This window comes from Leopardus geoffroyi, chromosome C2, assembly GCF_018350155.1.
Source record: "Leopardus geoffroyi isolate Oge1 chromosome C2, O.geoffroyi_Oge1_pat1.0, whole genome shotgun sequence".
Lineage (NCBI taxonomy): Eukaryota > Metazoa > Chordata > Mammalia > Carnivora > Felidae > Leopardus > Leopardus geoffroyi.
The window spans coordinates 3,694,880-3,716,542 of NC_059333.1; the positions used below are offsets into that span (position 1 = coordinate 3,694,880).

General features: G+C 58.0%; 1 protein-coding gene and 1 long non-coding RNA gene across 3 annotated transcripts; one reads left to right on the forward strand and one right to left on the reverse strand.

Moving 5' to 3' along the window:
- The first annotated feature begins 1,667 nt into the window (after positions 1–1,667).
- TMPRSS3 (transmembrane serine protease 3) lies at positions 1,668–18,204 on the forward strand. Its single transcript, XM_045501292.1, has 10 exons — positions 1,668–3,109; positions 3,480–3,603; positions 5,637–5,762; positions 6,961–7,004; positions 7,692–7,857; positions 8,609–8,778; positions 10,613–10,708; positions 13,334–13,476; positions 14,084–14,236; positions 17,527–18,204. Exons 1-10 carry the CDS (start codon positions 2,887–2,889, stop codon positions 17,542–17,544), a joined length of 1,263 nt encoding a protein of 420 aa, XP_045357248.1. The 5' UTR covers positions 1,668–2,886; the 3' UTR covers positions 17,545–18,204.
- Positions 10,305–13,388, reverse strand: LOC123610528. Of its 2 annotated transcripts, XR_006718173.1 has the most exons (3): positions 13,293–13,388; positions 11,700–12,228; positions 10,305–10,657 (listed from the first exon to the last, which is right to left on the reverse strand). It is a non-coding gene; the product is annotated as an uncharacterized LOC123610528 (long non-coding RNA). The 2 variants fall into 2 exon arrangements; XR_006718172.1 differs by having other exon boundaries at positions 11,700–13,313.
- Positions 18,205–21,663: the final 3,459 nt, after the last annotated feature.

Consider the following 21,663-nt stretch of genomic DNA (forward strand, 5'->3'; position numbering starts at 1 on the left):
TCTTAAGCCTTTTGGTTCATATTTCCGATTCGAACTCTCAGAAGTTAGTTTCCACAGCGTATACTCCTATCAATTGTAAGTGGGGGTCCATTTCTTTTCACTTTGGATGACAGTGGGGATGTAATCATGATAATAATAATAATAATAATAATAATAATAATGATAAATGTTGTGAGGTTGTTATGTCGTTACATTTAATTTGCAGTTTCCCAGATTCCCAGAGAAGGTGGAAGGTTTTTTTCGTGCTTTTTGATCATTTGCATTTCTTCTTTGGAGAGGTGCTATGCATTTTTGTTTTTTATTCCAAGCATGCCCTCAAAGACAGAACAAGGAGAGGGAGCAGGGCCACAGTACCGCCCACAGGGCACCATGGCCAAGGCACTATCAAGGGGCAAATGTGAATGGATACTAAACGTTCTAAATGAACAGCCATCTTTGAATCTACCATTTGGACTGATTTCCTAAATCCAACTCTTAGACACAGAACGACTGGAATGATAAGAGGTCATTCTTGGGGTTCCTCCTGGTTTTTAAAGTGTAAATGGAGAGTGGGCTCTCAGTAAGGGGGACTCAGTAATGTGGGGCAGGCTTCTGGAGGCGCAAAGGGATTGGGGGGAAGAGTCTGCTCTACTAACTCAAGACCGCAGATTGGTTGTCCTGAAAGGAATTGATCTCCTCTGCGGAGATAAGACAACCTCCATTATCATGATGTCATTCATCCATTCATCCATTCAGTTTCCTGACACAGTTGACCCTCGAACAGCACAGGGGCGGGTTAGGTTGCTGACTCGCCTTCACAGTCAAAAATCCACGTATAACTTTTGGCTCCCCCAAGACTTAACTACCGATAGCCTACGGTTGACCAGAAGCCTTACCGATCACATCAACACTCACTTAACAAGTATTTTGATTGCTGTGCGTATTATACATTGTTCTTACAATAAAGTAAGCTCCAGAAGAGAAGGCGTGATTAGGAAAATCATAAGGAAGAGAAAATACATTGACCGGACCGTCCTATAAAAACTCCACGCGCAGTTCAAACCCACGTTGTTCAAGGGTCAGCTGTATGGACAGCCATATTGACCAAGGACCGCTGCCCGCCAAGTGTCGGTCTAGGCTCTGAGAGTGCAGCTGCCTGCTCATTGCGGCCAAAACAAAGACCTTGCCCTCTGCCCCCACCCCCTTGCTCTGTATCCTTCGGGCCATGAAGTGTGTGGCCTTTCTTCTTCCCGTTCCTTCTCTTACTCTCCTCTCCCTCTCCTCCTTTCTTTCCCACCTCTTCCTCCCCATTTTTGTCTGGTAACCTTTGGGGTTCCTTGACTTGTAGATTCACCACCCCAATCTCTGCCTGGATCTTCACATGGGGTCGTGCCTGTGCGTCTTCACACCATGCACCATGTGCATGTCTGTTTCCGTGTTCAAATGTCCCCCTTGTAAAGGACACCAGTCAGATTAGATTAGACCCACACAATGACTTTATTTTAATTTGTAAACACTTTTTTAAGTTTATTTATTTATTTTGAGAGAGACAGAGACAGGGTGAGCAGGGGAGGGGGGGGAGAGAGAGAGAGAGAGAGAGAGAGAGAGAACCCCAGCAGGCTCCGCACTGTCAGCACAGAGCCTGATGCAGGGCTTGAACCCATCAAACCATGAGATCATGACCTGAGCCGAAACTGAGAGCTGGATGCTAAACTGACTGAGCCACCCAGGTGCCCCGAGTTCTTTTTAATTTGATGGTCTGCAAAAACTCCATCTCCAAATAAGACGATATTTGGGGTTCAACTTCAACATAATCGGGGATGGGGGGGTTACACAATTCAGCCGTAACACCACCCCCCAACCCAGGATGGACACAACGGGGCCAAGGGCGGAGAGTGTGGGGCTGAGCCCCGGGACAAAGTGTCCCCAGGTAGGTGGCCACTTGCTTTGGGCCGGAACATTCTCTGCTCCGGGGGAAGGGGGAATAGATAGCTAAATTTTAAGTTTTGTTTTATTGAAATCCTCCTCTCTGTGCCTTCCTGTTCTTGCCCCACCTTTCGATTTTCAGATGCGGACGCGGTCGCGGCACAGATACTGTCCCTCCTGCCGTTGAAGTTCTTTCCAATCATCGTCATCGGGATCATTGCACTGATATTAGCACTGGCCATTGGTCTGGGCAGTGAGTACAATTCATTATTTAGTAGGCTCTCAAATGCCTATTCAGGCATTTAAACTTTCATGAGCCCCCCCCATTCCCCCTGCCCCCAGCTCATGCCACTCAGCCTTAATTACTGGAGGCAAATGTCTTTGGGGTTTGCTGACTTTGAGTTTTATTTGCCTGCACGAGTGTAAAGCCAGCCTGGGGCCCAGGAGGGGCTGCTGGCCACACTCGGGGCTTTGTCACCAAGGAACCTGCCCAGTTGGAAGTGTCCCAAAGCAGCTGATGAAATAGAATCCTGCGGGCAGGAGGGGGTGCGTGGCCGGGAGGAGAAGACAAGGAGGCCATTCATGCCGGGCCGGGCATACCTGCTATTTTTAAAAGAAGGTTCATGTGGCTTTTGAGAAAGTGAGTCATTTGGATGGGCTCTGATAGGGAACAGTATCTCATTTCCTCTTTCAAATGACCGGCCCACCTGCTCGGCTGTGTGGTCTGTGGTCCCTTCTCTTCTTGCCCGGAGTCGGAGACAACAGGTGGTGGATTGGGGGCTGCGTGGCCCTCACTCAGAGCTCCTTGCTCAGCAGGCTCAGCCAGTCGGCCCACAGCCAGGCCCTTTCTCTCTTGACCTTGAACCCCACGCATTGTGGCTCCAGGCCACATAGTGAGACAGCGGCCCCACCCTCTGGAATTTGGCACAGAAACCGGGCTGAGGGAAACAGGCTGCAATTTCAGTGCAGGTTTCATTATTGATGGTTTCATTATTGATGGCTCAAGGCCACGTGGTCAGTGGATGGTTGTTAGTGTTGAGCACCGAAGAAGCCCTTCCTTGCCACACCCGTCTTCTCCTTTCCTCAGTCCACTTCGATTGTTCCGGAAAGTACAGGTGTCGCTCGTCTTTCAAGTGTATTGAACTGACAGCTCGATGTGACGGGGTCTCTGACTGCAGGGATGGGGAGGACGAGTACCGCTGCGGTAAGGCGCGCTCTTCCCCGCAGAAGCACCACCCAGCCTTGACCTTCCCCATCCGTGAAGTGGGTCCAGGTCCACACCAGTGTCAGGTCTCAGCCTTAGCTGGGATCCGGCTGGCACTCATCCCCAGGGGTGGCCGGGTTGGGACAAGGCAGGGGCTGTCATCCGGGGCCGAGATTCGCCTGGGGAGGCCACAGGAGAAGTCAGAAGAGAGCTGGGGGTCCGGGCCCGCCCGCCAGGGGGGGACGTGCCCTGGCGGGGAGGGGCGGGTCAGAGGCAGCGGAGGAGGGACCTGGGCAGGCGGCAGAGGGGCCTTCGCCCGCGGGCTCAGGCCTCCGGGCCGCTAAGGGACCGCTCTGCCCGCTCCGCACAGTCCGCGTGAGCGGCCGGAACGCGGTGCTGCAGGTCTTCACGGCTGCCGCCTGGAGGACCGTGTGCTCTGACGACTGGAGGGGTCACCACGCTAACGTCGCCTGTGCCCAGCTGGGGTTTCCAAGGTAACGTGAAGAGCATCGCCAGCTGCCGGGTAAAGCGTTGGATGGCGGGGACGGGGGAGGGAGGAAGCTCCCTTTGGGCGGGTGGCTCGTCGGGCTGCGTCCCCACGGCAGCCGTCGGTGCTGGACGGCGTCCTCACGTCACAGGTGCGCGCACCGAGGCCCCGCACGCTCCGTGCCGTGATCACCGTGCACCGCACACAGGCGTGCACACAAGCGCACATGCACGCACACCCACGTACATGCACACGCATGCGCTCACACATACACACATTCACATGCACACAGGCACACACCATTCACATGCACACACATGCCACGCACACATACATACATGTGCACACACACACATACACACACCTCACACAGGCACACACCCCTCCCCACACACATGCACACACACCACACACATGCACACACATGCACACATACACACACTGCACACAGACATACACATTCCACCCACATGTGCACACACATCACACACATACACATGCACACACATGCACACACACATGCATGTGCACACACACACACACACACCTCACACAGGCACACACGCCTCCCCACACACGTACACACCACACACATGCACACACATACACACATACATACACTGCACACAGGCATACACACTCCACACCACGTGCACACACATCATACACATGCACATACATACCACACATGTGCACACACTACACACATATACACATACATACACATGCACACAGGCACACACACAATTCACATGCACACACGCACACATACATACATGTGCACACACACACACACATACATACACATGCCTCACACAAGCACACACCCCTCCCCACACACATGCACACACATACGCACACTACACACCCATATGCACACACACACACATACATACACTGCACACTCCACACACATGTGCACACACATCACACACATACACACACACCTCACACAGGCACACACCCCTCCCCACACACATGCACACACACCACACACAGCATACACGTACACTCAGCACACACCCCACATACACATACATACACACATGCACGCTCACAGCACATGCACATACACCACACATTCCACACACCACACACCAACATGCACACGCACCATATCACACATACACCACATCAGGCACATCACACACACACGAAGTCACATACGCTCACATATACTCACACAGCACACTACATCACACACATGTATACACTCAGACAACACGCAGCCTCATGCACACACACACATATACACTCACACACGCACACACACACTCACACCGCTGCCCCCACCATCAGTGCAAAGGGCTGAAAGCCTCCACCGGCATTTCTGTTCCCTACGGAGGCCCTTTCTTGGACTCACGGCGGGGGGGGGGGGTGCGCATCCCTTCCCAGCTCCCCTGCTTCCCCCTCCTGGAGCGCCACCCCTTGCCCTGAACCGTACAGCCTCCCTCTGCTGTGCAGAAGGACCCAGAGACCCCTTCTCTTGAACCCCTGTCTGCCCGGCCAGGGCGAGAGAGTCCTGCCCACCCCAGCATGCGCCCCTCAGGGGACGTGCAGCCAAGGCCACGTTCCCCGGCTGCCCCTCAATGTGGCCTGTTCCCTTCACTACGAACCCGTCCTTCCCTCCCTATCTGGTGCTTCAATTCCAAGATGTACCTCTGTTCCCTTTCTGTTTTCTCTCCCTACTTCCCTCCGAAAGCCCTTCTTTGCCCTCCTCTGCTCGGCTGTGTCCCGTGTCAGCTGTCTGTGATGACAGAAGTAGGGGGGGCTGTTGAGCCAGATCACCTGGGTTCGAACCCCCATGTCCTCCGCCCAGTTCCCTGACTCGGGCCTCGAAAATCTGGAGAACAGTAGCGGCCGCTCTCAAGGGTCGTGTGAGACTCCAGCGGCCTCGGAGCACGTGGGAGCGAGCCTGGCTCCCAGCGTGGTGGGGAAATGACACGGCCCAGCGTGAGACGTGTGGCATTCTGACCGGAGCACTGGCTTTGAAGCCGAGAGAATTCACGCATGGGGTCTGCGTTCCCGATGTGCTTGCAGCTACGTGAGTTCAGACGCCCTCAAGGTCGACTTAGTGGAAGAGCGGCTGCAGGGGGGCTTCGCTTCCGTCAATCACCTGCTGCCGGATGACAAAGTGACGGCTCTCCACCACTCGGTGTACGTGAGGTAGGCGGCCAGGAGGCGCCGCTGTCTGCACGGGGTCGAGTCGCCTGCTGGCTTCGTCCAGCTGCGCGGCCCCACGAGGACCCAAGGGACAGGCAAGCGTTTCTCCGGATGCGAGGTGGGGGCTTGGCCACCGCGGCTAGACTGGGTGGACGCACCGGCTGGGGTGGAATACCCACCCGGAACCGGGCGAAGATGGCCCGGCAGGGGGAGGGGGTGGTGAGGGCGACGGGGCCCTCTCTTCGTAGGCGCCGGGTGTGCGTGCGGGACAGGACGGAGGGACAAGGAAACTAGAAGGAAAGAGAGTAAGACCCAGACGCGTGTCATCTGTCTGTAAAGTACTTAACGCTCCCCGTTTCTCTTCTGTGTTTCCCCCAGCACTTCGTGGGGGAAGGTAAAATGAGATGCCCTTAAATGACAGGTACCCGCGGCCCAGTCCCCACCTGGTCCCCTGCCCCCACGGTCAGGCATCTCTATACACTCTTCCGGGCACGTCGGACCCAATCCCAGGAGCGTGTTCTGTGCTCTGGGAAACACCAGCTGGTCGGCCTGTCATTGCATAATTCACACTCCCCTCCCCCCAGGGCCCACATGCGATTTGTGGGGACAGCGCGTCCCTTGTGTCCTAAAACCTCAGTCTGGCGACCTCCCTTTTTCTTGCATGGTTGCATGAGCGAACTGGGGCTCGAAAGGCAGAGAAGGTCACAAAGGGACGCGGCTGGAGGTGTCCCGGCTCCCACCCATGCCAGGGCGAGCACGTGTCACTCCTGCAGCAATCACGGCTGTGTTCTGGGGAGGAGGGGGATCCGGGCTGCAAGGCCTCTGTGCCAGGAGAGGCTGCCACGCGGTCCAAAGGGCGCTTGGTGTCCTCCCGGGGCCGGCGAAGAACACCGGGGTAAAATCCACCTGCACGTGACCCCAGTGCGCGTTTGTATAATACGGGTCTTGGTATCTCCCATCACCAGCTACACGAAGCTTAGAAATGCCCCGTGCCCTGTCGCGTGCACAATCCTTCACGGTAGCCGAGTGTTTGGGGGTGAATGTGTGACCTCACACTCGTGTCGTAGACTAACATTGCCGTCTGTATTCCAGAGCAGGGGAATAGAATTCCTTTTTCTTTTACCCCAAGATTAAGTCTACAGAAGCGCCCGTTTCACAGGCCTCTGGGTATTCACCGTAAACCTACTCTTTTCCTCCTCAGGGAGGAATGTGCCTCGGGTCACGTGGTTGCCTTGAAGTGCATGGGTAAGAGTTCTCCAACCACAGAGGTCGCTCACAGACTCCTGTCCCCCCTGCCCCGCTCTGGCTGCCCGGGGTCCCCTCTCCTAGGTGCCAGGTGGGAACACTTGGGCCCCACCGGACAGGAGGAGGAGGCCAGTGCTGGCCCCTGTCACCCGATGGGGGCGGGGTGGTAGACAGCCCAGAGCATCTTCTCAGCAGCGGGCGGACCATGGTCCACGAGGCCCTGTCTGTCCGTGGTGGCTCCAGGAGCCTGACTAACTGCCGCTTTCTCCTCCCCACCCCCTTCCCGCCTCAAGGAAGAGCCTGCACTGGCCGTTCAATCCCCCAGGCTCCTTGCTTCTGGCCCCGGGGAGGGTTCGCCCCGCGGGGTGGGGTCTGGAGAAGTCAGGCCCGTGCACGCTGCCCCGCATTACTGAGGGGAGCGCTGCAGAAGCCGGGCTCCCGTGCCCCCCCCCCCCGGTGAGCGGTGGTCATACCGGGGTCACGGGCGCCACGGGGAGGGGTTCTTCCCACTGCACCCCCACATCTCCGGGATCTGCTCCCTCCTCTCCCCTCCCGGCTCTCTTTCTCAGCTGTGAGCTCTGGGAGGGCACAGGATGCCAGGGAGAGGGGGGGGGGTTCTGTGGCTGTGACACAGTCTCCCCAGAAAGGTCTGTGGGTTCCACCCTGAACCCTGTTCTGTCTCTGCAGCCTGCGGTCTGAGAATGGGCTACAGCTCGCGCATCGTGGGTGGAAACGTGTCCTCGCTCGCGCAGTGGCCGTGGCAGGCCAGCCTCCAGTTCCAGGGCTACCACTTGTGTGGGGGCTCTGTCATCACGCCCGTGTGGGTGGTCACCGCTGCCCACTGCGTCCACGAGTGAGTGTGCCCCTGGCCTCCCGGGCATGGGCCTCATTGCCCGCAGATCTCCGTCTAGACTGGGTAGATTTCAGGGCTCAGCAGCAGGTCCGGAAAAAGCAGGCAAACAGACCAGATAGTCACAAAGTAACGTCCACCCGAGGGACACCCCCCCCGCCCCCACTGTGGACCCACCACCACTGTCGCCGCTGGCTGTGACTGGGGACTCTGAGCTCATTCTGAGGATTTCAGGCCTGCAGCTCGTACAGAGAAGGTAGAAGGCATCAGAAGGAAGCTCTGGTGCAGGGAGAAACCCGCCAGCCTCCCTGTGGCACTTACAGTGACGTGTGGCGGCCAAGAGGGCGGGAGGCAGGGCAGGCTGGCAGGGGGATTAGCTCGGGGGAAAAGCCACACAGAGAGTCCCCAAGCACTGGTTAATTCTCCGATGGCCTGTTTTGTTTTGTTTGTTTTCTGCCTCGCTCTGTTTTGGTTGCTCTCTGACGGAGAATGGGCCCTGACAGACCCCTCACAGCCTCAAAGGTCCAGAAGTCCCAGAGGCGCGGGCACCGAGGCCTGCCTGGAAAACTCCTGGGGCACACTTGCACTTGTGCGGGGCATGGGGGCGTGGTCAGAGGCCAAGCACGAGCTCGGGAGGTGCAGGGGGAGCCTCTGTCTCGGCCGCCCGCCTGGCACAGGGTCTCCGGACGTTTGAGGTCCGTGGGTTAGAGTATTTGGGGGTTTCTCGCTCCCCCTCTCTGACTTCTCATTGCAGCCTGTACATCCCCAAGTCGTGGACCATCCAGGTGGGCCTGGTTTCCCTGCTCGACAGTCCGGCCCCTTCCCACCTGGTGGAAAAGATCATCTACCATAGCAAGTACAAGCCCAAGAGGCTGGGCAATGACATTGCCCTCATGAAGCTGGCCGGGCCGCTCACCTTCAACGGTACGTCCGGGTCTCTCTGTTTTTCGGTTCCTCTTGTGCGTCCCAAGATTGTCTGTGATTGTCCGTTGAAGCATTTGTGTGACAGCCGCTTTGAAATCTTGCGGGATAATCCCGCTGGTTGGTTGATTCATTTTGCTGCTGGCCTCAGTTTATTACCTTTTCTCACCGGAGTTGTGACTTTCCCGGTTCTTGGTACAATGAGTCACCTTCAGTAGCATCCCGGACGCTGGGCTGTTGCGTTAGGAGACGCTGGGTCCCTAGCCATCTTCGGTTTTAGCAGGCGGTGACCCTGTTCAGGCTCACTGTGCGTGACGTTCCTATTTGTGGGCTGTGCTTCTGATGGTGTTGGATTTTAGAGACTACGGCTCTACTCTGGTCAGCTCGGTTTGTCTGGTTCCACTGGGGCTCCTGCTGGTGCCACTTTTCTTCCTGCTGGTGGTACCTAGAGATGAAAGGGACTTCCCCAGGCCAGGCCACCTGGTGCCCCCAGGTGGCAGAAGGGGGTCTCTGGCCCCTGGGGACAAAGAGCTGTTCCCTGTCCTGGAGCTGCTTGTGGTGAGGTCCCCTGCCGGGGCCACTCCTCTGCCCGGTGTCTCAGTCGTGGACTCCCCAGGTCAGCCCGCAGTTGTAGCGTGATCGTCCCTGCCGCCATTTCTTAACTAGCCAGAAGATACTGGCACCTGCAGCTCCCAGAGGGACTCAGAAACATTCTCTCCCACCCAGAGGCTGAGCTCAGCAGGCCACGTTTCTCCATGGGGGACAGCAAGTCCTGACCTCCGGAAGTTACCAGAATACCAGAAAAGCCACCCAGGATAGAACTCTCAAACACTTTGCAGAGGCGAAGGAAGGATTAGGAGCCCACTGCTAAGTCAATCAAAGCCCCCTTCTCCCTCCCCGGCAGCTCGGGGCGCGGGCGGAGGTACAGTCAACGGGGCCCCTTATGCAGCGGGATCCCGGCACAAGGTCAGTGGCAGGTTTGACCTGGAAGAATCAGCAGCGTGTTCACAAGCCCAACTCGGGGCTCGAACTCATGAACCGTGGGATCGCGACCTGAGCCCAAATCAGGAGTCAGACGTCCAGCTGACGGAGCCCCCCCCCACCCCCGGCACCCCCGCACCTGTACCTTGATAAAAGTTAACGAGCACCCTTATTATTTGTCTGCCTTCCCATCACCGTCCCGTGCAGAAAAACTCAGAGCGTGTCAGAATGTATTCACCTGACAGCCTCACGCAGCCATGACCCTGCCTCTGGCGGAGGGCTTATGTGACACGGCCGGCAGGGACAGGCAAGCTTCTTGCCTCCAGATGTGTCGGGAGGGACGGGAATACTAATGGAGGGATGTTTCCTAAGGCGACGTACCCATGGTCCAGACCAGGAGCGGGCGAGCCGGGGCCCCGGGACCGAATCTGACCCTTTGCCTGTTTTTGCAAACGGAGTTTCTGTGGAACATGACCAGGTGCATTTGTGGCTGCTTTCACGCCCCTGTGGCAGATAGGAGCAGTTACGACAGAGATCACGGGGCCACAAAGCCTCAGGTATTTACTATGTGGCCCTTCACAGAAAATATGCCAGCCCCTGGTCCAGACTCACTCACGGTGCCACGGTTTAGGGGTGTTTAAAGGTTTACGGCTCTGGCCGGGGGAAGTCCCTGCTCTGAGCCGGTAGCTTTCAACACGACCCAGGGCTTGACCTTCCTTTGGGAGCCGGTCTGAGCCCCTCGGAGAGGCAGACGCTGGAGAGATGAACTGTTTTCTTGGACTAGTGTTTCAGTCAAGTTCAAGGCTGTTGTTTCTGCTTCAGTCGAGTTCAAGGTTGTTGTTTCCCCTTGGAACAGAGATGATCCAGCCGGTCTGTCTGCCCAACTCCGAGGAACAGTTCCCTGATGGAAAAATGTGCTGGACGTCAGGATGGGGGGCCACAGAGGATGGAGGTCAGTCATCTGAACTCGAGATTCTAAGTCCAGGGAGCCCAGAGCCACGAGGTCGGGGTGGACGCCCACGGCCACACGCTCCTCCCGTGTCCCAGCGCAGCGTCCCCCCCCGCCGTGTCCCGCCCCCCCAGCGCAGCCCCCCCGGAGGCTCACAAATCCCGGGGAGGGGGTGCGGGTCGACCACTGGACACACGATCTCCGCAGAGCCCTTGTGGGTCAGAGTCATGGTTCCGTTTGTCTCGGGATGTGAAATTGCAGACTTTGTCAGGAGAGGAACAAATCGGAAAGGGGAACCGTGGCCACCCCTTGTCAGGGAGACCTTTACCGAATGACCAGGGGGGTCTCCTTCCTCCTCCTCCCCACCCTGCTAACTGAGCACACAAGGACCCCCTAGAGAACCCCTCCCGAGGTCTGTTCAGAAGACAGACGTTCGTAACTGGTGAAGACTTTGGAAGATGTGTTATTTCACTCAAGCAGAGAAAGCAGACAAACGGAACCCTACCACTCTAATCCTAACAGAAGTAGTCATCTTAGTAAGAACCGTGCACGCAGTTGGAACCCGCCCCATCCGTCCTCGGGGGGCACACGTGTGCTTGCCACCGGTGGAGTTTTTCCGCCAATTGCTTTCTCTCTGGTAGGAAGAGCGTGGGTTTCTTGGGGCTGTTGCAGCAAAGGTCCATAAACAGGGCATCTTTAACAGCAGAGGCTCATTGTCTCTCGGCTCTGGAGCCGCAAGTCTGAGATCAAAGTGTCCCAGGGCCGGTTCCTTCCGGAGGCTCTGGGGGTGAAGAACCTGTCCCCAGCCCCTCCTCTGGCTTCCGATGACGCCAGCCATCCTTGGCTTCCCATGACTTGTAGACACATACCTCCAGTCTCTGTCCCAGCCTCACGTGCCCCCTTACCCCATGTCGCAGATCCCTCCCCTTTCTCTGTAAGTCTTTGGCTTAAAGCGCCCCCTAAATCCAGGGCGATCTCATTTTGAGATTCTTACCTTAACTACATCCGCAAAGACCCTACTCCAAATAAGGGCACCTTCTAGGGTTGTGGGTGAGCATGCTTTTTTGGGGGTGGGTGCAGCTCACCCCAACACAGGAAGTTCAGGATGTCCCTCTCGAGGCTTTTTAGTTGAGTCCGCTCCCTCCAGAATGTCCAAGGCACCCCGGGGCGTACCCAGATCTTCCGCGAGCAGGGTCCCGCCCGTGTGGCTGGCTGCTTCCTCTCGCCCATGCTAGAAGCTTCTTCCGCACACACGCTGAGCTCCGTTTCACCACGTACCAGGTGCCGAGCCGGATGTCCCCGTGAGACGCTGTCTGCTTCTCACAGCAGCCCCTCGGCGGGGAATTCTTTTTGTGGTCGTCCTGAGGGCCAGGAGACTGGGGCTGAGGGGGCGCCGAGCACCTTGCCTGGGCTCCCACGGCCAGGTGGTGGGAGGTCTGCTGCATTCACGCTCCCCCCGCAGCCCTGTTCATGTCGTCCCTCGTGACTTGACGTGGCAGATTATATTCTGACTTCGCTGGATCCTGTGGGGCGAGTAGGGAGAGGAACCGTTCTCAGTCCAACCTGCGGCCAGTGGTCCCCATACAAGTGGCTGTGTGGGTGGATCGGGGAAGCCCGTGCAGAAAACAGGGTATAATTCACACTCAGAGAAACTCAGCGTGTGGGTTGGAGGAGCACGCCCCCCACACCACCTGCTGATGCGTGCCAGAGGCGTGAGAATAGAGGTGTGTCCCTTGTTTTAAGCCTATAAAGCGTAAGGATAACTGCTTTACAAACGGGTTAAGTTACAGGGTGTCGATCCCTTCGGGTCGGTGCTGGGGCTAATCCAGATGCACCATTTCCCTTTGCCGCAGCAGCAAGCCCAAACTTAGTGGCTTTAGACCCACGAAACGTGTTATCTGACAGTTCGAGAGGTCGGGAGTCCCAGATCCGTCTCCGTGGGCCGGAATCAGTGCGTCGGAAGGGCTGGTCCCTCCTGGAGGCTCTGAAGGAGAGTGCGTTTTCTGGCCTTTTCCGGGATCCGGGACCGCCTGCGCTTTCTGGCTCGTGGCCCCTCCTCCACCCTCCCAGCCGCTGGCAGAGCCCCATCCAGTGTCCCTCCTGTCTGGCCTCTGCTCCACACCATCGTGTCTTCCTCTCTGACCCTTTTACGGACGCTCATGGTGACATTTAGAGGTCCCCCCAGGCCTCCCAGGATCACGCCTCCATCTCAAGGCCCTTTTGCCATGGAGGGTGACACGAACACAGGCCCCCGGGGTGGGGACGCCGGCGTCTTTGGGAGGACACTTTTCTGCTGACCGCACCCGGGTTCTGCCCACAAACTGTGTGTGTGACCTTCATGGGCCTCAGTTTCCCTTCTGCAGCCCAGACAGCTCTGAGGACTGAACAGGCTGGTGTGGGTCGAGTGCTCGGCCCGAGGGGGGCCCTGGGGAGGTCCATGCCGGCTACTGCCGTCCCCCCTCCTCCTGATGCGCATCGACGGGGCCGCAGGGCCCACGCATCAGGGAGCTCGCCACAGCCACGAGCCATCCGTCCACCTCCAGGAGCCGCCTCCTCTGCCCCCGGAGTGTGGTGGCCTGCCCCTCACCCGTCCCGGTGCGTGCCCTCTGAATTCTTGCTCTGCCACAGGCGATGCGTCCCCGGTCCTCAACCACGCAGCCGTGCCTTTACTCTCCAACAAGATCTGCAACCACAGAGATGTGTATGGAGGCATCGTCTCCCCCTCCATGCTCTGCGCCGGCTACCTGAAGGGCGGTGTGGACAGCTGCCAGGTGGGGGCCCTTGGTCACCTCCGGGGGCCACAGCCGCGGGTGAGGCTCTGGAACGGTGACCCGGCCTGTGGGACAGGCCACCGCCAGCACTTCCCCGTGACTGAAAAGCAAATATACAGGGCGTGGGGAAGAAGTTTGCTCAAGATATCCCTCCCTTTCCTGGCTGCCGGCCCAGTGTACCCACCGCTCCCACTCTGGCTGGGTGCTGGCAGTGGGAGGGGTCCCCAGGGCGCTCCTCGCCCCAGCCCTGGCTCTCAGGGTTTGGGGGGGCGGGGGGCAGGGGCGGCAGGTGGGAACCCTGGATCTGAGCCTCACCCGTGAGGTGAGACTCCATCACTGCCTGAGCCCAGCCCCCGCCAGGCAGACCCTCCCTCTGAGCTGCCTTGACCTTCACGGTTCGGCGCCTCCAGAATCTGGCGGGGAGACAGAGGGGGGAGACCGTCCTCGGGGGACCCAGGACCCCAGTGCTGGGAGTGCCAACAACCCCTCTTGGAGGCTGGGGGAGTAATGTGGAGCCATCGTGGAACCGATTTTGAGCTACAAAGGGGGGGATCGTGGTGCTGAGACAAGGGACACGCACGGCAGTGCCTCTCTCCTCGCCACGTAGGGAGACAGCGGGGGACCGCTGGTGTGTCAGGAGAGGAGGGTGTGGAAGTTGGTGGGAGCGACAAGCTTTGGCATCGGCTGTGCCGACGTGAACAAGCCCGGCGTCTACACGCGCATCACCTCCTTCCTGGACTGGATCCACGAGCAGTTGGAGGTGGGTGCAGCTCACTCTGGCCCCATCACTGGCCTCCGGCATCCTCTTCTGCGGCCCCAGCGCTGCTGTGCGAGCCAGGGAGCGATCACTGGGTGCTCTGTTCAGCAAGTGGTGTTCCGTGGCCCCTGGCTGGTGGACAGGAGCATGGCTAGTCCCATAAGCAAGGCTCCGTGAGGGGTGGGGACACACAGGGCGACCGAGGCAGAAACGAGACGGACCACTTGCTCCACCAAGTGGGGAAAGGGTGACGGGTGGCCGAGGATGAGCCCCTGGGGATGGGGATGAATCCCGTGGGCACGTGTGCGTGGAGTGGAGTGTGGACCAGGTGCAGACAGGAGGTGAGGGTGTGAATCTGCAGCCCCCCAGGGTCCCACTGAAGAGTTTGGACCTTGCGGAGAGCCAGGGATGGGCTGGAGAGTCTCTGACCTCGGGGCGGAGGTGGGGGCGTCCCCGGACAGCTTTGCGCTTTGGGGCAGCCTCCCTGGAGGAGGAGGGAAACAGATCGGTGAGGCCGGCTCGGCAGGACCAGGGCGCGCAGGAGAAGGGAGCACCTCAGGCGGACAGGAGGGAGGAGCAGGAGGGAGGCGTCGGGGCCCGGCCACACGGGGGCGTCCGCACAGCCTTCTGCCTTGTGAGCGCTCAGCACGTATTTGCAGACTTGACCTCCAACTCCGAGCCGCACCACTCACGCCTTAGAATAGCTTCAAAGAACTTGAGATCTTCCTTTTGCTTTTAAAAGAAGGCCAAATTTACATGACATAAAATTAACCGTTTTCAAGTGGACAATCCAGTGGTATCTGGGCTCTTCAGTGTTGTAAAGCCAGCACCTTGATTGCAGGGTCGGGAATGCCTTCACTCCCTGAACTGAACCTCACGCGTGGTCACCATCCCTCCCCTCCCCTCCCCTCCCCTCCCATCCCCTCCCCCAGTCTCTAGCAAGCAGTAATCTGCTTCCATCCCTAGATCAAAGACCTTTTAATTTTTTTTTTAAGTTTATTTATTTTTGACCGGGGGGGGGGGGGGTGGAATGTGAGCTAGGGAGGGGCAGAGAGAGGGGGAGACACAGAATCCCAAGCAGCTCCAGGCTCCGAGCTGTCAGCACAGAGCCCGACGCAGGGCTCGAACTCACGAACCGTGAGATCATGACCTGAGCTGAAGTCAGATGCTCAACCGACTGAGCCACCAGGCGCCCCGATCAAAGACCTTTTAAAATGTTCCTTTTAATTTGAAACAACTGGCTAAGAAAAACATCAAAGACCTCATGTGCCTTGGACATTAATTTCCCTGCTCTGCCTCCCGGAATTTTTTTTTTTTTTTTACTGTTTATTTATTTTTGAGAGAGAGGGAGAGCAGGGGAGAGGCAGAGAGAGAGGGAGAGAGAGAGAATCCCTAGCAGGCTCCACGCACAGCACAGAGCCCCACGCCGAGCTCGATCCATTGTGAGATCATGACCTGAGCCGAAACCAAGAGTCGGATGCTCACCCGATGGAGCCCCCCAGGCGCCCCCCGGGGAAGTTTTGCTTTTCAAGGAGAAGCTGCATGAACTTGCCCCGTCCAGGCTGAGGCCTGCTGTGCATCCTCGGCAGGGACGGATGCTCCCTACCCTCGGTGCCGGCTCATCGCGAGGTGATGCTGGGAGACAGGCCTTTCCTGGAAACGTCCACTGGCACTCATCTTGTCAGCCGGCAGACCGGCCCGGCGCCCACTGCTGGGACATGTCACACTCTTAAGTGCAGAATCCAGCCCCCAACCATCAACCTCTTTGGAAGCAAGAGAAACGGATTTCTGTTTGCAAGACCGGTCCTCTGGCCGCAGTGGCCTCGATGGCCGGTGACGGGACCCCAGGGTGCAGAGGGCCGTGTGGGTGTGGAGGGGTGGAGGGCGGGGAAGGGGCAGTCGCCCACAGAGCCACGGAGGTGCTCCCTCCACGCAGCTGCAGTCGGGGACAGACGGTCCATGTGGCCGAGCTAGTAATCATGGAAGGTCAAGGTCGAAATGGGGGCAGGTCCAGGAAGTCCACTCCCCGTCTTCAAGCTGGGGAGGAGGGCTGGCTCCTGGGAGAACAAGATTCCCGAGTCTGGGAGCCTTCTCACCGGGGTGCCGGGTGATGTCTCGCCCCGGTTCCCTCAGTGTCATCTTGGGTGGCAGGTCCTAGGACCATCCCCATATTACAGGGAGGGGACCTGGGTAAGGCCCCCGGAGCTAGTGACAGCAGAGTGGGACTCCAGTCCTCGCGCATGCTGCTGGGATCTCCACCGTGGGGGTACGTGGGACTCCCCCGGCTGTTTGTGCACGTTGACGATCCCCAGGCCCCTTCTTCAGGGCTCCGATCAGGGGGTGTGGGGTGAGGGCCCTGGCGATTTTGATGCACTGGGTCTTAAGGGAAGACACTTTGGGAAACACTGGTGTGGGCCACGTGGCTCCCTGGGGGGGCATTAAAAGGAGCTCCCAGGGCCGCCTGGGTGGCTCAGTCGGTTAAGCGGCCGACTTCGGCTCAGGTCACGATCTCACGGTCCGTGAGTTCGAGCCCCGCGTCGGGCTCTGGGCTGATGGCTCAGAGCCTGGAGCCTGCTTCAGATTCTGTGTCTCCCTCTCTCTCTGACCCTCCCCCGTTCATGCTCTGTCTCTCTCTGTCTCAAAAATAAACGTTAAAAAATAATTAAAAAAAAAAAAAAAAAAAAGGAGCTCCCACCCTCCCTGGCCCCAGATGAGCAGATGCATGGATGGTGGATGGATGGCTCCCTTGAGGCCAGAGGCGCCTCAGGCACCAGCTGCCTCGGGGCCACTGGGGGCCGGTATGCGACACGCCATTTTGCAAGTGTCTTCAGGTGTCCTCGGGAGGGGGGAAGGTCCAGAAGAGGCTTCCTTTCCCAAGGGAAGTTTTCCAGAGGGTCTGGATCTTTGGTTGTTTCTTTGAACATGGCGCCCGGGCCTTCTGGGAGCCCACCCAGGACTGCCCACTGGCTCATCTTCTCTTTTATCCACTATGTTCTGTGCTTGGGGCGTAAAACGTAACTGTTCTGGCTCAAAGCAGGACTGCCAGGGCTGGGGGAGTCACGGGAAACTAAGGAGAGGACTCAGTCAGGGACGGACGATGCGGGGGCGCGTGCGGGGAAGAGAGCTGTCCCATGCGCGCCTGGGACCGCCTAGCCGGGGCCAACCTTGTCCCCATTGATGCTGGGGACCCACCCACACTTCACTTGTGGCAAAATGCAGGCGCCTACTCCATCTCGGCGCCGGAGGCCGGCCTGACGGGCTAAAGAAGGTAACAGCTATGTTTTCCTTCCTAGAGGGACCTGAAAACCTGAAGACAGGGGAACGGGCCGCCACCTTGAGTTCCCGCCTTGATGGAGACACCCCGTCCTTCCGCGGGTCCCCGGGTGGAAACTCGCGGCCTGAGCCAGCGCCTCGGGTACTCTTCCTTCTGGAGCCACCGCGGAGCCCCAGGAAGGAGCATCTTTCTGCCCCGGCACCTCCAGAACAGCTCCTAGCCCCTCTTCGAGCCACTGGGGTGTCGGGCTAAAATGGCCCTGAAGCTCCTTTGTGACGTGCCCTTCACTGAGCTCAGAAGCAGGAACGCCTTCGTGGTGCTACCTTGCCCCCCTCGTCCATTTGGTTTTCTCTGCCCTGGGGCATTCACCATGACCGACGAGACAGGCAGATCTCACCACAGGCCACACCGGTGCCCAGTGGGGACACGCCAGCCCGGAGCCACAAGGGGGTGTCGTGATAAATGTCCCTGTCTGCACGTTTTTTATCCCTAGGCGCCGGAACCAAATCAGGTCTTTCTACTTCCAAGATCCCTTTTTGCCTGTGAGAACTTAACCCACAAGTGATTCTTTGTTAGGTTTCTTTCTAGTCTCTCTTTGTAGTATTTGGTGCTTGGTGTAGTATTTGTCCTTTACTTCCAAGGGACGTGTGCTCTCTTAACGCACCCGTCAATCAGAGCTCGTCTGAATGAATACCGACCACTCGTGTAAATTTGAATCATAATTTTAACTGGGGAGCCTTGATCACTTTGATCTCCTCTAGATACGTTGTGGGTTTTGCATTCTTCTGGCGGAACAGGTTTCCCGGCAGATGAGAATTCTATCCAGAGACTCGGAAGCAGAGGGTGATGAGAGGTCACTGGAATAAGACAGGACCACCTAACCCCGCGTAGGGGGTGCCGAAGGCACAGCGGGCAGTCAGGTGTCATCAAGAGGCCGAAGGCTTCCCTGCGTCTCTGCCTGGTTACCCACACACCTTCTGTCACCCCCAGGCACACACATCGCAGGAAGGGGTACTTGTAGGCAATTTCTGTCCGGAGGTACTTCATCACAGATGAAGGCGTCAGACGTGAATCTATTGCTTTGCCTTGAGGCATCGGTAGGAAAGATGGTGAGTTTCAGAGAGCAGGCAGGTGCCTGGGGAGGCGGAGGCCGCGGGGAGCCTCCCGGCACGTCCGAGACCCCGGGGGTGGGGGGGCTGCGCAGGGAGAGAGGGAGAGCCCCGGCAGACTGGCCGCTCAGCAATTCCATCTGTGCCCCACCAGCCCTGCCTCACGACACGGATCTCCACGTGTCAGAAAGGGACAAGAGCGTGTTTATTTTAAGGGGTTTTGCCCAGGCCTCTCTGAAGGTTGAGGTACAGTAGCTCCTGCGTGGGGCGTCCGAGTTGTGAAGACAGCAGGGATGCTGTATGTGACCTCAGCTGGGAGCCCTTGACTGTGGGGCCAGCGCAGTTGAATGGCTAGACGTTGTGACTCTGTCCTTCCTTAATTACTATTGAATTGTGTGGGGAAATATTTGCTGTCTCACAATCTTTCAGAAGGTCTTGAGTAATGCCAACGGCAGGCGATTAATCAGGGTGGACCATGTGCCTGGCACTGCTCTACCTACCGCATTTCCTGTGTGCTCTCTTTTATCGTCGCAACGACCCTACGAGACAGGAATTATCGTTAGTCCCGTTCCGTAGATAAGGAAGCTGAGGTGTGAGAGGAGTGAGTTTCCCGAGCCCACGTGTGGGGCCAGTGGGGCCTTGGGGGTTTCCACTAGGCACGTGGTACCAGCACGCATTAAAGCAACGAACTCACCGCAAAGCCACGCTCGGTGGCATCTGGGTCTAAAGAGACTTTGCTCCACCGGCTTCAACCCATCCGGGACGAATCAGCCATTCAACGTCATGGTCAACTGCTTCCTCCTCTAGAAACGTCTGGTCTCAATGGAGGCCCCTGTTGGCTGCAGCCAGAGCTTCGTGGATGGAGCTCTTTCCAGTTTTTTCCCTTTTTTGGGGGGGATACGCCTTAGCATCTACGTCATGCCTGACAGCCAGGCCAGAGTGGGAGCCAGCAGAGAAAGTTCCGGCCGGAGCCCTGCTAACCCGCAGCCACAGAAACAGGCAGGAGAACATGCCACGGCTGAGGCGGGCCGCTCCTCCTGGTGGCTTGGGCCCGAAGAAGCAAGTGCGGGGTGTGCGTGTCGGGGGCTAGTGAATGAGGGGGCCCGCGCCTGCGCCCACGTGTCCCGGACAGCGCCACGGGGACAGCTCCTTCTCTTGTAGGTTCTTTTGTGTTTGATACGGCTGGATTTTAACATTTTAAAACGTATCATAGAAGATCTACCAACATTACGGGACATTTGGAACAAGGAGTGTCATAAACCAGTTGATGACTTAAATGCCAAGTTGGCCACGAAAACCGTGAACGCTTGTGTCCCTCTTCTAACTGCGGGGGTCGGGGGGGTGGGTAGTCCAGATGCTCGCAGAAGTCTGACTTCTCCACCTCGCACCTGGAGAATCTACCCGCGGCGGCACAGGGAGCATGAGCCAGGGACGGGTGTGCAAACCTTCACCCCATCACTGGCCCTGGAGGAAGTTCCAGGTACTGGCCTCCGCGTCCAAGGTCTGACTGGCTGCGAGATGCCCCGAAGGGCAACTGGGGGTTGATGCGTGTGTGTGTGTGTGTGTGTGAGGACCACGCCCTCCAGGCGGACAGATGCGGATTCCTGGTCAGGTCCCCAGCAGCCGGGAGGCACGGGGTCTCACCAGTGGCACAGAGACAGAGCCATGGCCGACAAGCACAGGGCGTCTGTTGCGTAATCTGAGACACGGGCTTCAGATAGATTACTTTCGACAACCTACCCGTTGGACCCCCTTCTCCCCACCAGAGGGAAAGCTTGCCGCCATGGTGATGGTTTCTGGCACGACGTTTCCTGCATCCGCATAGGTGGCTGGCTGAGCTGAAGGTGGAGAGCCGCGGCCGCCTGGACTGCTCCTGTGTCACTTCCAGAAGCGTCCCAGGTCACCTGTCCCTTCTGGGGTGCCTACGTGCTCTGAATTTTCCCCCAAATTTCTTACTTGCACCCTAGAAGCTCCCACCCTCCTGCTTTCCTTGGTCAGGTGGGGGCAGCGAGGGGGGCTGCAGACGAGCCGAACTCCCCGGTCTCCCCGTGGTGCCCATGGCGGCCGATAGTGGTTGCCAACAGAGTCCTGGAGGCCCCGGAGGAAAAGGCAAGGAAGGGGAAGGGACAGAAGCCATCGCTGCCCGAGGGTCCAGAGAGCTCACACCCAGAGGGCCTTCTTTTTTTTTTCTTTTAATCTTTTTAAGATTTATTTATTTTTGAGAGAGAGAGAGAGAGAGCTTGAGTGGGGGAGGGACAGAGAGAGAGGGAGACCCAGAAGCTGAACCAGGCTCTGAGCCGTCAGCCCAGAGCCCGCCGCGGGGCTCGACCTCACAAACCGCGAGATCATGACCTAAGCCGAAGTCAGAGCCCCCCAGGCGCTCCCAGAGAGCCTTCTTCAAAGGAGACCTAGAAACTTCCCAGGCCTGGCCGCCAGGTGGGGCTCTGGGGAAGGCAGCCCACTCACGCCTCCTGGTCACTGGAAAATTCCAGAATCTTTTCCAGCACCCGGCAGCTGCCTCCTGGCCTGACCCGAGTGACACATCTCACCTTCCTCCCGGCTTCGTCACCGGGCTGCTGGCTGCCAGACCAGCTTCAGAGCTGTGCACCACAGCCACACCTGCCAGCCCCCACCATGACTCAGAGCCCGTAGGCGAGATCCCAGCGCCCGAGTCCTTTCCATCCCCCAAGGGAGTCGGGCCTGCGGCTGCACTCAGTCCCGGGGCTCCCCGGCCTCAAGCAGAGTCCCTCCGTGGGCCCCTGTAGGGGGCTGGGAGGCCCCTTATGTTCCTGGCAGGGGGATTCGGTTGTCCACTCCCACATGCTCTCACACCCCCAGGACGGGAGCCTTCGCCAATCACCCAGAGGGTGGTTGAGGACAATAACCTTCAGAATGACTTTAAAACAAATTTGTTTATATTCAAGTTAGTTCACATGCAGTGTAGCCTTGGTTTCAGAGTAGAGCCCAGCGATTCATCTCTTACATAGGACACCCCCCACCCCCACCCAGTTCTCATCCCGACAAGCGCCTCCTTCATGCCTGTCACC